The sequence below is a fragment of the Diabrotica virgifera genome, chromosome 7 (genome assembly GCF_917563875.1).
Source record: "Diabrotica virgifera virgifera chromosome 7, PGI_DIABVI_V3a".
Classification (NCBI taxonomy): domain Eukaryota; kingdom Metazoa; phylum Arthropoda; class Insecta; order Coleoptera; family Chrysomelidae; genus Diabrotica; species Diabrotica virgifera.
In genome coordinates this window covers 208,935,401-208,953,072 of record NC_065449.1, presented here as the reverse complement: position 1 = coordinate 208,953,072, position 17,672 = coordinate 208,935,401, and the positions used below count along the sequence as shown (strand labels likewise).

At 33.8% G+C, this 17,672-nt stretch overlaps 1 protein-coding gene across 1 annotated transcript in view; it reads right to left on the bottom strand.

The window, feature by feature from the left end:
• The window catches only part of LOC126887933 (ATP-binding cassette sub-family C member 4-like), a 239,916-nt gene that overhangs the window by 109,937 nt on the left and 112,307 nt on the right, over nt 1-17,672 (bottom strand). The window contains exons 7-8 of the mRNA XM_050655871.1: nt 15,314-15,769; nt 9,357-9,545 (exon numbers count right to left, since the gene is read on the bottom strand). Coding sequence (XP_050511828.1) covers nt 9,357-9,545; nt 15,314-15,769 — 645 coding nt within the window. The remainder of the gene's footprint in view (nt 1-9,356; nt 9,546-15,313; nt 15,770-17,672) is intronic.

Genomic DNA, 17,672 nt, shown 5'->3' with positions numbered 1-17,672 from the left:
AACAATGGAATTTCATCTCTAATATAATTAATACCTGTACTTTGTAAAATTAAGTGTCGTTATGTGCGTAACAAAAAAAAATGCGTCGTAACATCAAGACAATGTTTAACACCGTAACTGCCTGATGGATGAACTATAGATTAACCACGGATAAAGGACAGATCAAGGTATTTGCGCTGTTTTTAATTATTGAACTCTTTTCTTGCGAATTGATGAAACTTTATTTTTTTTTATAACAACTTTGCTGAATTTTTATTTGTTTGAATAAAGTAAGAATTATGTTTAATTACTAGATGTTCTTTACCAATCTCTATCCTCCTTATAAAGTAATCACACGTGAAAGTAGCCTACGGTAAATACAGATATTTCAAATAACCGGCATTCTTAGTTTTATATTTTTTATGAGTAATCATATATATTTTCTTTTTTAATTATGGCGGCCCCGAGTAATTGAGTTTCAATTTTATTTAACATCTATTAAGAATCCACACCCCTAGGTCTCTGAAGACCTAGAGCTACCGAGGTATATCAAACAGTTAAGTAGCACCAAGCATATTTTTATATTTTGTTAAATTTGTCATGTTACATATTTTTTGCCTTTGTTATTCATAGGCGTGCTTTATTAAAATGTCGCCCATCGTCTTTGGGGCATACTTAGTGCCACATAACCACACATACTCCGTTTTAGACCTGCTAACCTTTTTTACTTTTTCGAGTTGCTACGTATGCTTGCTGAGTATCCAAGGGTTGTTACGCCACTGTTAGCAAATAATTTCTACTTTCGTAAAACCTACCGATTAATTGTCCGGAGCAAATTCCCAGAAATCCTTGTTAGCAAATATGCAAAAGGTGGTTTGTGGTTTTACCTATTTACTTGTAGAAATTTCAAAGTTGTCCCCTGCTAACCTCTTGAGCTTAGCTTGACTTTGCAATTATAATTTTAAGTAGAGAGTGTCGAATTGTAAGCCATCTTAAATAGAAGCTTCTGGGTTAGAGATTTCAACTGTTGCGTCTTTATGGTGAAAAAGTATCTTGTTAGTATTCGACCAGTCGACTCATTTATTTTTAGGGTTTTCAACTCTCGCGTATTTTATATAGTTATTGTGTGTGTCTAGCTAACAGTTTAAAAGCTACAATTTTAGCAAACGCTTATTATTAGTCAAGTTTAATAATAGTAAAGAAAAACTTCCTTGGTTCATGTCTTAATCAGTGACATTTAAAATGTATTAGTGCCCTCGTGTGGTGTGTAGTGGACTAGTTTAATTTGAACATTAAAACGGCAGTTTAAATGTAAGAACCTTACGATAAAACTTTGACCAGATCTTAACTTAGTTATAGTAACAAAGTTAGTCATTAAATTACATATTTCTTAATTCTTGTGTTCTTATTTCCTACGTTAGTGGGTGGTTCTTCGAATTGTAATTTATTACATTGCTTATTACGCTCTCTAAATTGGTAGTAAGATTGCTATTCTAATTTGTTGTTTATCTTCCTACATTTTTGTTGAACAAATATTTCGTTTATTTCTACAATTTTTGAGAGCAGTTTTCGAACCTGATTTTGAACCAATTTTTTTGCAAATATCTTCTGCCACGTATGGATTACAATTTTTATCTCCAGTGCCAAGCTACTTCTTCTTCTTCTGGTAGCACTACAACCCGGGGAGGGTCTTGGCTGACTGCACAACTCGCTTCCATCTTGAACGGTCGTCCATGATAGTTGGGTCAGTGGGTAGACCCATTGTTCTTAGATCTGACCATATATTGTCTCTCAATCGTATTCGTGGGCCTAAGGGCCTTCTATTCTCCTATTCTCCTTCTTTCTGTGGGGTCTGCTCCCAGATAAGTTTGGTAAGGCGGTTATTAGGTAGTCTATGGACATGGCCAGTTCATCTTAGACGCTGAGATTTAATTTCTTGTACTGTCACTCGCCATATACATCTGCCTGACCTCAGCATTTGTTCTCATTCGGTATTGGTTGCTATTAGGGTCGTGATAAGGTCCAAAGGTTCTTCTGAGGATTTTTCTCTCAAAACATCTAAGTTTTCTTTCAATTGCTTTGTTTAGAGTTCACGTCTCACACCAATACATGAGCACCGGTCTAATCACTGTTTTATATATTCTGATTTTGATGCTCGTGTTAGGCTGTTAGGTTTAATAGTATTGTGTAGGCTATACATACATCTGTTTGATCTCTCTTTAATCTCTCTTTAATCTCTTCCGTGATATCGTTATCTGCAGTGATTTTTGTTCCGAGTTATCTAAAACTCTACACTCTTTCAAAGTTATATGGGTCTATCGTAACATTTTGCCCTATTCTATCTCGTCCCTTTTGTCTATTGATGCAACTGTATTTGGTTTTCTCTTCATTTACCCTTAAACCAGTCTTCTTTGCCTCTACCTCCAATTAACTGAAAGTTTCCTTCACATTGGTGACTGTGTTTCCCACAATGTCAATGTCATCCGCGTATGCTAGTAATAATTTTGGTCCATTTACTGTCAGTAATTCTGTTCTAATTTGTGCTGTTCTTACTACTTTCTCCAGGATTATATTAAAAAGGAGAGGTGACAGCGCATCTCCTTGTTTCAGACCCCTGCTTATTTCGAATGATTCTGAGAGTTTGTTACCTATACGTACTCTGGATCTACAGTAGGGTGGGTCGGTTCTCTAGTTTTTTTATGGCTGTAGTGAAGAAAGTTGCCAAATAGTCTAGAATGAATAGTGAAATTTTTATTTTTTTTTATTTTAATATTTAGCCCCCCCCCCCCCCCGCCAGACCCCTAAAAAAATTAAAAATTTAATTCTTACATCAATGAAACCTGATGCTTCAAACGACTAAAAATAGCTTCAAATGCACTTAAAAAAATACTTGATTAATTTTAACAACCTTAAACCTCACCGCCAGGTAAATTTGTCCAGGTCCAGAAGGATCCCTAATACCCCTAAGCACTCTACGCCTACAGCGCCTACCTTTGACTGTAATAGACGGAACTGGATTATCGAGTAGAAAAGGAGCAATGATCGCTAGTGCAGTTCTTGAAGATATTGGATTGATATCCAAAAATGACAAGTATATGTAATAGACAAGTCTAAATTAGATCGACAAAGAAAAAGGCAACGACTTGATTTACAAAAAAAAAACATAAAGGATGATGCTGTTCTGCAAGCTCTCTATTTTGATGGTCGGAAAAATCAAACCCTTCACATTCAAGATCAGGGAGAATCGTCATCTAGAAAAACCACTGTCGAATAACATAAAGTGTTATTGAAGGAACCTGGTAGCGACTATATGAGCGATTACCTGTTGTGTGCTACGAAAAATTCAAAGTTGAGTTGCCTGAGGTAAATTTAACAGAACTAAGCAGCAATCAAAAATATTTATACCAGATGTGCACTGCCATATCTTCCGAAAACTGTCCAAATAATTTAGCGAATAACCCTCCTGGCAAATTATCTCATGGAAGATGGGTAACTACGGCGAATCTTATCTTGAGGGCTTACATTGCAGTAAAGAATCCGCCGCCTACATAGTTTAAAAATTCTAACAGGATATATTCTGCTAGTATATGCTAAGGTTTGGTTTTTAATAAAAGCTGTACCAGTGAGTACATTTGGAACTCTTCACCTTTGGAAGTTAATTGAATATTTCAGATATTTAAGTGACGAACTAAAAGCTGTAGTTGATACTGTGATCCAACGAAATGGCTTTTATGGCCATCCTGAAAATATTTTACTAACGATGATCTTTGGCTCACGTAGTCATATAAGAAAATTAGGATAGAAAAGGATATTAAAGTGCAGATCGAAAGCGAAATAAAATCTTATAAATTTGAATTACACTGCCAGAAAATTGGAAATTCCCAAGTTCAATAATTTTGAAGCCGAATATTAGATTGATTGAATAAATTGGAAAGAGTGCAGATAATCGGAGCCGCTAATGACGCAAAATCTGGCTGATGAAGACATTCAAGGATTTATTAAAACTGGTAGCTATCCAGAAGGAGATTTATGGAAGTTATCCTGCCATACACAGACTGGTCAAAGAGGTGTCAAATTAGTGACGGAGGCATTTTTGCCGTATGTGGGTTTACTAATAGGGATGGTTGGATACGTACAACTATAGCATCTAGAAGCAACATGCCAAAGTTTAATAGGAAATCAGACTATGAAGTAGGAAATTAAATATTGCACATATGGTTGTGTGGATGGGTGGGCAGGGATGGAACTCGATGGCAGCTACCTCCCCGCGGTGGGTTCTAGGTTATTGTGTATATTTTAAACCACAAAATAAGCGAAGAGCTGCTCCAAAGTGGAAAAGAACTTGATTGTTTTTAGCCAAAGCTTGTCACTAGGGAGTTATAGTATAATGTACATTTATATTATACATAGTACATCATATCGCTGACTATAGTAATGAGTGAGCCTACACACAGGGAAGCATTTGTTCCATGTATGCAGCCTCACTCATTACTATGAGAGCGATATGACATAATATACTATTATATTATAGTATAGCTCCCCGTGCGTAACAAGCTTTAAGGGCTGGCGGGGGGCCTAAATATATCTAAAAATTAAAAATATTTTTTTTAGGTAATAAGAGAACCATATTGCATCATTTCATAATACAGGGAAATTAATTTGTTGATTTAATTTTTTTGTTTTTTGAGGGGGCTGGCGGGGGAATCAAATAGTGACGAAAAAAATTTAAAAAAATTTGTACAAGATAATTTTACAAATAGCAACTTTTTCAACTACAGGCGTCTTGAAATTAAAAAAAAAGTATAAAAACGACCCACCCTAATCTACAGTCGTTTAAGCGTAACAAGCTGGATAAGTTTTTTTGGAACTGAAAGTTCTGCCATTGCATTTCACATCTGATCCCTTTTAATGCTATTGTACGCTTGTCGTAAATCTATGAAGAGATTATAGATAGTTCTATCGAATTCCCATCCTTTTTCAAGCAGCTGTCTTAGAGTAAAAATCTGGTCTATGGTCGATCTATTTTTTCTGAAGCCGGCTTGGTATTCCCCTATGAAATCTTCTACAAACGGTGTTAGCCTACTTAATACGATGTTCGATAAGATTTTATACGCCGTATTAAGTAAGGAGATGCCTCTATAATTGGAGCACTTGGTTTTGTCTCCTTTTTTATGGATGGGGATTATTACACTTTCGTGCCATTTTGTTGGTATTTTCTCTTCTTTACATATAAGTATTATTAGTTTGTGTATTTGTTTATGTAAAGTTTCTCCTCCGTACTTAAGGAACTCAGAAGGTACGTTATCGGAGCCTGGAGCTTTTGCGTTCTTTAATTTGTTAATTGCTTGCAATGTTTCGTATATGTTTGGGTCTTCTACCGGTAGGTCCACTCCAAGATATATATCTTCTCCATGTTCTTCCTCTTGATGTATGTCTAGTAAATTGTTGAAATATTCTTGCCATGTTTGGAGCAGTTCCTCTTCGTTGATTATAATTTCGTCATTTTTTCTGAGTACAGACCAATGAACTGTCAACACGGATGGAATGGCCCCATCCCATTCAAACAGTGAAGCGAGATTGCGGCCAACATACAAGTGAGAGGTCCTAGAGAGAGAGACAGAGCTTGCCAGGGAAAATTTGCTACAACATACCACCAGGGTTGCCAGATGTGATTTTATAAATCCCCCACTTAGAAACTGAAATTCCCTCAAATTGAAGCTCAAACCCCTTAAATTTAAATTTTTGCCGCATTTTAATAAATTAGTAGTCAAATGTAGAGAACAGTAAACCAAACTTATACTACTTATCAACAGAAGGCCCTGGAAATAATTCATAGGTCCTATCGTATTCGATTATATGAGAGTATAATTATACAGTTCTATGTATATACGCAAATTTAATTTACCATGACCCCTTAAAATATCTCATAATTGTCCCTCCCCAACCATTTCTGCTTAAAAAATTCATCTAGACGCTTTCGAATTACTCCAAAATTATGGAAGAACACCCCAAGCTGGCAACCCTGACTAGCACTATCAACTTTTTGTTTACGAAAGATTGCGATTATCTTCCCTCCTTCCCTGACTAGCACTATCTCATCCTGGCGGCATTAAATTCACTTCTTGCCCATTCTATCCGTGTTCATTGGTACAGACACGCATCTAGGTCTGAAAGCTTTCTTTTCGTTTAACACTGATTTGTAAAATGCTCGACTATTTGACTGTTGTCTATTCCTTTCCATTTCTTCATATTGCTGTTGTTCGTATTTTCTTTTTTTCTCTCTGATTAATTTTCTTGTTTTTTGGCGTGAAGTTACATAATTTTCTTTACTTTGAAGCATAATGTTTCTTGTTGAAGCATAATGTTTCGCTTTTTGCGGAACCAAAGAGATCGAGAGAGAGCGAGCTACGTCTGCTACCATTGTATTTGCTAGCAATAAATAATCGAGGTTGCACTGTGATGGGCAAAGTCCTCCTACTTCAAGTGTTCTATATTCTGTATTTCTCCACAATCACAGAGTTCTTCGTTATCTGTTTATACCCTATACAGAGTGAGTTTTATGTATGGAAATACTAACTTATCTCGAAAACGGCTTGCTCGATTTTTATCGATTTTGGTGGATAAGGGTTTTCTAATGCGGCCGATTTTATAGTGGTAATTACATTGTTGTCAGATCTTTTGTTTTTCTGGAAATCTAATGAACTTTCTTATTTCAAATCGAACAATCTGTATATTTTTAGCGTTTTGAAGTCCTTAAAAAATGATGATTATTTTTCATGTGATATTCCCTATACCTAAATGCCATAATTTAGGAGTTATTGATACATTAATTATTTTCAAAAAAAATTTATACAAATTATAAAATTCAATTTTTTCGGCCCGGGTAGATGTTATTTTAGGTTTCTTGGATTATCGTGAACAAAAAAGGTCTTTTGTAATTTTTTTCGAAAGTTAATCGTTTCCGAGTTGTAAACAATTTAAAACTGAAAAAAAAAATCGAATAATTACGATTTTCAAGGTTCAAAAACAAAAATAAAAAATAGTATTTTTGAAACTAAGAAAAACCTAAATTCAAGTTTGAGCCTTATTTTATCAGCTACCGATAAGTAATTTGAGCTTGTTTCATTTTAAAACATTGTTTTTGAAATGTTAATGCAGCCGGATCGCCCAACCTTTCATATGCGCTTCATTATTCATTATCAATTAAAAAACAATGTTTTAGAATAAAACGTGCCAACAATTCTTATAGTGAGCAGATACAAGAACAAGCGTGACACCCTCAAAAAAGCGCTTAGTTTTCGAGATACTGACCACAGAGGGATAAATGGCTAATTTTATTCATACTTTATATTTTCGAGGGTGCTGAAAACGAAAATGAAGTTTATTTTGAATTTTATGTGGGGGAACATTGTCAAAATCGCAATTTTAACCTAAAAATAAAAAAAAAGAAATCACGTTTTTTTTGCGTTTACCTCGCTACAACTCTGTTCCATTTTAATATTTTTTTCTGAAATTTTTACACTATATAGCTGTAACATTTCTGAAGACAAGGGTATCTGCCTCAAGTTTTTATTCTTATCATGATAAAGGTTATGAATTTTTCAAAGAAAAAGGTGCGGATTTGTGCATTGCAAAGTTTAATCGCAAAAGTTGTGTGACGAAGTTTAAAATTTAGCTTCTCAATCACGTTTATTTTAAAGTAAAGAGTACATAGAAGTTTTCTGGTAAGTTTTAGATCAAAATGTTTTATAAAAAAAAATAGTGCAACTTTTAATGTCAACATTAGAAATCCCCAATATAACGCTTATTTTTTGACGTACAGACAATTTAGGTCTAATTTCTCACATTTAGTACTATCCTTGGATTATAAGCTTTCATTTGACATCTCATTTGTCATTTTACCTAGTATAATGACGGAGAGGTAAACGTTATTATTCTATTATTCTTGTAGGTACATTTAACATTGATTGAAATTATGAAAGAAATATATAGAAAAGAGCATGGCAACACTGTGACGCACAAACATAAAAATTCGGCTACATTCAGCTGTGCGTTACATAGGGTGCTTTAATATCCAAGATTTCTAGAATGTTTGAGCTCGAATTCAGGTAGGTACTTCGTAATTTTAAAAAATATATTTTTTACTTGTGTTTTAAAACATTGAAAATCGTCATTTTTCGTTTTTTTAGAGTTTTAAATTGCTTATAACTCGAAAACGATTAACTTTAGAGAAAAATTACAAAAGACCTTTTTTGTTCCCAATGATCCAAAGAACCTACAATAATATCTACCCGGGCCATAAAAAATTGATCTTTATAATATGTTTAAATTTTTTTTTTAAATAAATGTAGCAATAACTCCGAAATTATGGCATTTAGGTATAGGGAATATAACATGAAAAATAACCAGAATTTCTTAAAGACTTCAAAATGTAAAAAATATACAGGGTGTTCCATTTGAAATAAGAAACTTTATTAGATTTTTAGAAAAACGGAAGATCTGACAACAATATAATTACAGTGGAACCTCGATAACTCGGATTAATCGGGACCGCGGCCGATCCGGGTTATAGAAAATCCGGGTTAGCCGGAGAATATGGTAAAAATTAATAAAATACGGTATGCTTACAGATAAACTCCGTTATAATTGAAATAGCATGAACTATATATGCACAGTACACATCTAAATTACTAAAAACACGTAAACACAAAACTAAGCAAACGGAAGCGAAAGATACAAGATTGTACTACACACAATACAGTCACAATCGGAACGATGTTATGTTATTTTAGAACAGTGAAGACTAAGACCATTGTTTAAAAAATAATTTTTTAAATAGTCTTTTAGTCTTTTTTAAACAATGCTAAGACAGTTTGACTGAAATAAATAAAGGAATACTACTACAGGTGCCTGTGTTTTCCGATAATTCAAGACAATGAACCTCGCTCTGCCATGCCACCGTGTGCCATGAGTCATTTTTATTATCGTATAGTTCAAATTACACAAATACACATTATCTCTCAAATATTATATTACATACATACATTTTTATTTTGAATTGGTGAACTGTTTGTCTGATGAAAATCGGTCCGGGTTAGCCGGACTTCCGGGTTATCGGGGGCCGACTTATCGGGGTTCCACTGTACCACTATAATATCGGCCCTATTAAAAAACCTTTACCCAGCAAAATCCATAAAAGTCGTGCAAGCCGTTTTCGAGATAATTGAGGGTTTCCATACATAAAACTCACTCTGTATAATGAGGTTCGGTTTTGTTTTACAGTACAATGTATAGTACAGTACAGTACAGTTTAAGTGCAAAATCTATGTTTTTGTCGATAACATAGTATAAACTAAAAATTTATTTAAAATACTTACAGACAATGCCGATACTGCGGATGATTTTCTTCTACTACGCGCCGAAGCACGTCCACTTTTCCCTAATTTTCCTTCCGAGTCTGCGTCTTCTTCTTTGTCGTCTGTTTCATCAGCGGCAACTAATAGTTTGGTGAAATCTAGATTATATTCCATCAGTTCATTAAAGGTACCCTGGGCTTCAATTTTACCCTACATTCATGAAAATTTGACTAAAGTTAAATAGCTATTAAATAAACTACTCAATATTCAGCCCTGTGATGGATGACCGAAGTTATCGTTAACGTAAAGTTATCCTGTAGTTATGTTATAACCATCGAATTGGTGTGATGTATCATACTTAACTATTTGCGTTATTTCTTGACAGTTCTTGAGTTTTCTGATCATTTTATAACGCGACGTTAAACCTCAAGTTATGAGATAACTCTGTAGTTATGCAAGGTTAGGTTCATCTTTTGACTTGTTTTTAGACAGAAATCAAGTGAATTTAGAAGCTAGTAATTTAATAATTAAGAATAGAAGGGTAATACAATTTTAAAAATTATACAAAAATCAAATCGAGCGATATAAGTTGAAATTTTATTTTAAATACCTACTGAGCTTTCTATCCAGAGTTGCCAGATGATAGTTTATAAATCCCCCACTTAGAAACTGAAATTCCCGGAAAATTGAAGCTCAAATACCCCAAAGTCCCCAAATTTAAATTGTTGCCGCATTTTAATAAATTATTAGTCAAATAAAGAGAAGAGTAAAGTAAAATTCATACTACAATATCAACGAGGGCCATGGAAATAATTCATAGTTACTATCGTCTTCGATTTTATGGGAGTATAATATAAAGTTCTATGTACATTCGCAAATTTAATTTACCATGACCCCTTAAAATCATCCATAATTTTCCGCCCCCAAAAAATCCCACTAAAATTTCTACTTAGAAAAATTTTAATAGACGCTTTCAAATTAACCCAAAATTTTAGGAAAATACAGCAATCTGGCAACCCTGTTTCTATCTACCGTTTGAAAGGAACTTAGAAACACCAAGGAACTCAAACAGCTGTTTGCTGTTCGGTCATCGGCGGTAGCCGACGACGGGTATGTTCGGAACAATCTCTCGCACTCACTCCAACTTGTACTATTTGTACATAAGGTTCTCTTTGTTACTTCAAAATTTGTTCCACAAAACTTCTTTCTAATATAACGTTGATGATATAACTATCTCATAACTGCGAGCGATACATCACACCAAATTTTACCTATATAGTTATGGGCACGTTATTCCTGAGAGTTATCTTAACTTTAACTCAAACGTTAAACTTAACTTCGGTCATTCATCACAGGGCTGATTTTATGAAATTGTAAGTAATTTTGTAATTAATAATAGTAATTAATATCCAAAGGTTTCAAAGTAAATAATAATGCCTGGTTGCACCAACAGCTCTTAAGCTCCAGCTAAGTCCAACTCAGCTTATAGATTATAACTGTCTAGGACTATGTCTTAGACTCAGACAGCAACTTAAGCTGAGAATAACTGGGAGTTGAGATTAACATCGATTTAGGCTGAAAATTGATCTAGAACTCAATGGTGCAACTCGTATGTTTCATAGACTCAGTTAAAGGCCCGGCGCAAATTGAACCTATGCGAGACACAACCTGCACCGGCGAACTCCGTAGACAGTTTTGCGCATCCTTTCTAAATATATCGCATTCTACTATCAGGTCATCCGTTCGCAGGTCTCGCTTGTGAACGTTTGTCATCGGCATACAGTTTTCTTGGGTCGTGGGACGCGTGACTCACCGCCAGATGTTTATTTTTACTTGTTTTTGTTTGCGAGATGGACGTATCTGAAATAAATACGGATGGTACCTAAGTACAATTTATTATGATAAATAAAAATATTAGCATAGTCAACACCCCGAGTGAAAACTGTGTTGTCTTTGTCATTAAATTCTGATAACTTTGGTAGCCTAAATAAGCGGCGATACGAAATTAATAATCAAAGTCATGCCTTTACAAAAACACATTATTAGAAAATATTCATGTTACTTAAAACCGTGATCGATAAAAATATCGTATTACCCTCAAATTCAACTTGTCGGCATATTACATTTTTGTTTATTACATAGGTACTTATTACATTTTTGTTTATGCTTAAAAATTAAAAACGAAATATGCAGATAGTGTTATTTTTATGAACGATCACTAGCGGAGGGATTATGAATTATGACCTGCAGTAATTGTAAATGATTGCGATCCTGCAGTAATTGTAAATGATTGTGATCCGAGCAGTAAATTGAGGAATATGAGTTATGACCGAGCAGTAGGGGACATATTATTTTAAATATGTAGGTATTGGGGTGTATTCTGTAACACTTCCGTTAAATTTTGGAGGCCTCTAAAATTTTAGCGCCCGCTAAAAATATTTTGGTATTCTGTAAATCATGGATCCGTTAAAATCATAACCTAAACCGTTAAAACTTCCGCTAAATAAAAATATTTTAGAGGATGTCAAAAAGTACCCGCTAAATTTTTAGCAGTCCATTAAATGTGGTTTGATTATTTTTGTTTATTTATGTTTAAATGAATAGTAGTTTGTTATTTATGTATTATAATGGAGATAAACATTTAAAAAGGCAAATGGCTTTTTATAATGTATTTTGTTAAGAAGTAATAAAAATAATAATGAAGGTAAGTCTCAGTTTACTTTACGATCGACACACTACACCCATACTACACCTATAACAAAATTCAAATTTTTGTTTCTTTTTGTAGAGCTGAATTACTCAGATTACAACAAAAACAAAAAGTAATTGACCTGAAAGTAACTACAATTACCATTTCAAAGGAAGTAGCTACCTACCTTCCTATAAATGTGATTGAAAAAGTGTTAAAATCCAGATGTTTGTCAAAGCAATTAAATCCTATTAACGCAGGTAAAATTATTGTGGAACATTACAAAACGTATCAAATGTAAATGTTTATAAAGATGAAGTTCCAGAAGGTTTAGAACCAGATGCAGATGAGGAAGATGAACTTATGTAATTGAAAAGAGACCATTTGACTAAAATTAGTGTAGAAGGGGAGAAGAAATAAGATATGCAATTTTTCAACAATATTTTAATGTATAACTTTATAAATAAAAATGTTTAATAGGAAAATATTAGTTTTACTAAAAAATAATTAAATAAAATAAATATTATTTTCTAGCACACTGTCAATTTCTTCTTCTTGATTAAGGTTTTTGGCCTCTGACAGTCAGTTTTCGGTCAATTTCTAGGTTAAAAGTAGTTCAAAAACGATAAACGTGCGACGTTGCCGTATTTGTTCCAAAACATTTTAGAGGATTCCTCAAAAAAAAATTATTTTAGCAGTCCTCTATAATATGTGTTTATAGAATGTCAATCTAACCTAAAAGTTTTAGAGCACCGTTAAAAGTTAAATTTTAGAGGCCTCTTAAATTTAACGGAAATGTTACAGAATACACCCCATTATGTGCAGAAATAAAATACTCAGTGTAAGATATCTTTTTATGCACCCGCTTATGATCAAATTCGATGTTTTCAAAAGTCATACCGCTAAGACTACTAGCCACGTGTAAGATATTTTTAAAACGTTATTAGTTACAAGTACGCAAATACCGATTTTAAGTTGCTTACTCAATTCAGTACAAGGATCGGATACATCAGTATTTTGTAATCAGTATTTGTACTCAGTACCACTGAGAACCGGTATCAAAAGTAACCGTTACATGTCCGCACTGATTTTGCCCGTCTCTATTCGCCACGTCGATAGCCAACTGTTGGGTTGTGTTAAATATGCGGCACGCTAGAAAAATAAATGCACGGGTCACCCGTCCCGCCGGCGCAGGTTGTGTCTGGCTTAGGTTCAATTTGCGCCGGGCCTAAGGTAGGTATTAGTAAGATCTATTGGTGCAACCTGGCACTAAGGTGTAACTTTCCATTCAAAGTGGTGTCAGACAGGGTTGTGTGTTATCCACAACTTTGTTTAACGTGTACTGGTAATAATATTTTCCGAACACATGGAAAGGTAATATGTGGTTCGAATTGGGGAGAAACTATTAACAACATTAGATATGTAGATTACACAGCGATCATGGCTGAAAGTATCGAAGATCTTCAATTCCTCACCAGAATTCTTACATCAAAGACAAAGCTACTTGTGGTTTCTAAACAAGACGTTGGCCCTATGCATCTATGTTATTGCCAACAATGAGCTGATTTCAAAAGTTAACCATTTTAAATACCTCGGATGTTGCATAAACGAGACATTAAATCCTGATGAAGACATTAAAACTCGTATAGAAATTGCAAGAGGAGAATTTATGAAACTTAGATTTACACTGCAATTCTCAGGTGAACCTATAACTAAGAATCAAGTTACTAAAATGTTATGTGTATCCTATATAGTCCTGTCGCCAGGAGGGGTATAACGGCCTCCTTTATTCAGATGGACTTACACAAGTGTTTTTTATGTATTTTGACCCGTAGAACACGAATTTTTTAGGTAACAGGTGATCCGGATGTCGATAAGGTCGTTATAAACAAAGAAGTTGAGGAATTACATAACAGCGATTTCTCGCAAAATAAAACATTTTTTTGTATTTTTTGGGTCATTCTAAGTAAAACATGTTCCTACAAGTTTTTTTGTAGGATGCATAGTTTTCGAGATAAAAGCAGTTAAACTTTCAAAAAATCGAAAAATTACAATTTTTGAACCCGAATAACTTTTGATTAAAAAATAAAATAGCATTCTGCTTACCGCATTTGAAAGTTTGAGTCAAATTATATCGGTTTTGATTATATGCATTGCTAAAAATTTATTTTTTATTGTTAAACAAAGCTATAAACACATATTGTTTCCCGTGACTAATACATGCGTTTACATGCATGCTACGTAGAAATTGCCTCGCTTGCACTTGTACCTACTCTACCTACTCGTTCGATTTTAAATGATAGATCATTGAAAACATCACTCAAGCACTAGGTGTTTATAGCTTTGTTTAACAATAAAAAAATAAATTTTTGGTAATGCAAATAATCAGAACCGATATAATTTGACTTGAAAACTTTCAAATGCGGTAAGAAGAATTGCTATTTTATTTTTAAATCAAAAGTTATTCGGGTTCAAAAATTGCAATTTTCCAATTTTTTGAAAGTTTAACCGCGTTTATTTAGAAAACTATGCATCCTAAGAAAAAACTTGTGAGAACATTTTTTGCTTACAATGACCCAAAAAATGCAAAAAAATGTTTTGTTTTGCGAGAAATCGCTGTTATGTAATCCCTCAAGTTCTTTGTTTATAACAATCTTATCGACATTCGGATCAACTGTTACCCAAAAAATTTGTATTCTACGGGTCAATATACCTAAAAACTTGGGTAAGTCCATCTGAATAAAGAAGGCCGTTGTACCCCCCTGGCAACAGGACTAATATTACTATATGGATGTGAAACGTGAATCATGAAGGTTAATAAAATAAAAATATATATAAATATATTATGTATGTACATATGAAAAGAAGAAAAAGAAGAAGAAGATGTATAATGGAAAAATGTGGTGAGCAACTTGGATAGTCCATAGCGGCCAGCTGCAGCTTTTGAACTGAGTAGAGAGCTGTGGAAGAGTTTGCTATGGAACTCTAAGGACCTCATTGCCTTCTTTATGTATGAATAGAAAACAAAAAAGTTGTGACTGGCTAATTGACACCCAAATCTATGCCATAAAACAAAAAATAATTTTCGAGTCTTATCTAAGCACATCTTAACCGAGACGAAGTTTAAGATGCAATCCACGTGGCAATTCATTGTGGCAAAATAAAAATTGATCTAAGACTCAATGGTACAGGTACAACGCGTATGTTTCATCAGCTGAGCTTAAGACACGTCTTAAGCTTAAGATCTGTTGGTGTAACCAGGCATTTAATGATCAGCAGTAATACTTACATCATTAACAACAACAATTAAATTTGCTTTCTTTAAGTACTGAATTTGATGGGTTACTAGGATCCTCGTCTTTCCTCTTAAGTGATTTACAATACAGTTTTCAAATAAATGTTTTCCGACATGAGTGTCCACAGCCGACAAAGGATCATCCAATAGATAAACATCAGCATTCCTGTAGATCGCTCTTGCCAAATTTATCCTTGCTCTTTGGCCTCCACTAAGAGATACACCCTTCTCTCCAACGATGGTTCTATCTTTATGGGGAAATTGTTCGAAATCTCTTTCGAGTGCACAAACTTTGACGACCTTATCGTACCAGGTTTTTTCGTATGGCTTTCCAAAGAGAATATTTTTTCGTACTGATGATTGGAACAGCCAAGGTTCTTGTGAACTGTATGATATTTCTCCTCCTATCGAAACTTTACCGGATTTAGTAGGGAGTTCTCCAAGAAGAAGCTAAAATAGAATATATTGGTAAATCCACAAGGAAAAGAAAATTTTTCCTGTAGTTGGCTGTATACCATCAATCACAAAAATTGGAAAAAATCCTTTGTAAAAGGTATAAAATTTTTATTAAAAATCCCTTTAAGGGCTACATCACAACAAAACGTTTTCGATTTTATAAAAAATTATCATCAGAGTTAGGCAGATTGGATGCCAGCTGAGCCATCAAAGAAATATTCGGGTAAAAACCCTTTAAATACACTATGGATGCATTAAAGGTGCATACTTAAATAAAATGCCTTTGGATGGATACGTGGCAACAAGGATAACGCCCTTAGGTAAGGTATTGAATTTGCCAACACTGAGTTGTCATTAAGTCATTGTAATATAAACAACTCAATTTGCATCCCACGTGTTGGGAAATTCAATACCTTACCTAAGGGCATTATCCTTGTTGCCATGTATCCATCTTAAGGCATTTTATTTAAGTATGCACCTTTAATGAACCCATATTATACTTAAAGGGTTTTTACCCGAATATTTCTTTGGTGGCTCAGCTGGCATCCAATCTGTCTAACACTGATGATGATTTTTTATAAAATCGAAAAAACGTTTTGTTGTGATGTAGCCCTTAAACGGATTTTTAATACAATTTTTATACCTTTTACAAAGGATTTTTTCCAATTTTTATATTGGTAAATAGTAATTTTTGTAGATTTTAATATTTTTTTTAAACTCATTTTAAAGGATTCCACTATTAAGAACAGAGTGCAGGCACTACGGTGCCTGCACTCCCAAAATGTAATCTTTTTCATTGTTTATGATATATGTAATTAAAAAATAAGACGCACCGCCATTTTATCCCACAACCTCTCACCCCTACCCCAAAATTGTCATTTTTTGGTTCTTAATTTTTCTTCAGGTGGGATATAATCAATTTCTTTCTTTTTCCCCTTTCTTATACCTTTTCAGGTGTCGGATTTGATTTTAGTTGCGCTACATATTTATTCATCTTTTCCATTCTTTTCTGTTTTTATTTCTTCAAGCGTTTTCTGTTTAATCTTTCCCGAATCTACTATTTGATGTACCCATTTTTTCCTCGGTCTTCCTTTTTTATTTTTTGTGATATTTCTTCTTTTGTGAAGTTTTCGCGTTAGTATACTGGGTTTCATTCTTATCAGATGCTCATGCCAGTCTAATTGTCTCTCTACTATTTTGTTCAGTATTAGTTCCTGTTTTGTTGTCCGTCTCATGTTTGATTTCTTATTCTATCCCATTTGGATTTTTTATGCTTTTTCTAGAAAATCCAATTTTCACTACAATCAATTTAAAATTTTTAAAAAATTCACACGTATAGTGTGAATTTATAGTTTATAGACAATTAGGATGAGCGTACGTAACACCAAAATGCATTTCTTTTTTCGAAAAAAGCGTATAACTTTTTTTGAAAATGCTTGCAGGTTTTTTTCATGTATTTTATCAACAACTATATTTCTGATTTTTTTTTAAATTTTTCTTTAAGGTGCGCCATCTTCAAAAACCCGAAAAACTGCTGTTTTTATGTGTTTTTGGGATTTCCATTTTATATAAGTCAAAAGAGATTAAATTAAGATTTTTTATAAGTTATATATATATATATAATATAATAGGTTTTTTCCTGGTTTTCCCTCGTGATTTACTATGGAATCTCTAACGCGAGAATTTTACTGTCATCGTTGCATTTGGTTGTCTTTTTAAAGACAGATCACATGCTATGATTTTTTTACGACGGATATTCTTGAGTTGGGATTGATTTCATGTAATCGAATGAACTATCTTTTAGTAAAGTCGTCCCAGGAACGCAACTCATAAATATTGGCGATATCATTTTAAAATCTTCTACTTTAAAATGTATAATATACGTCTGAATTGCCAA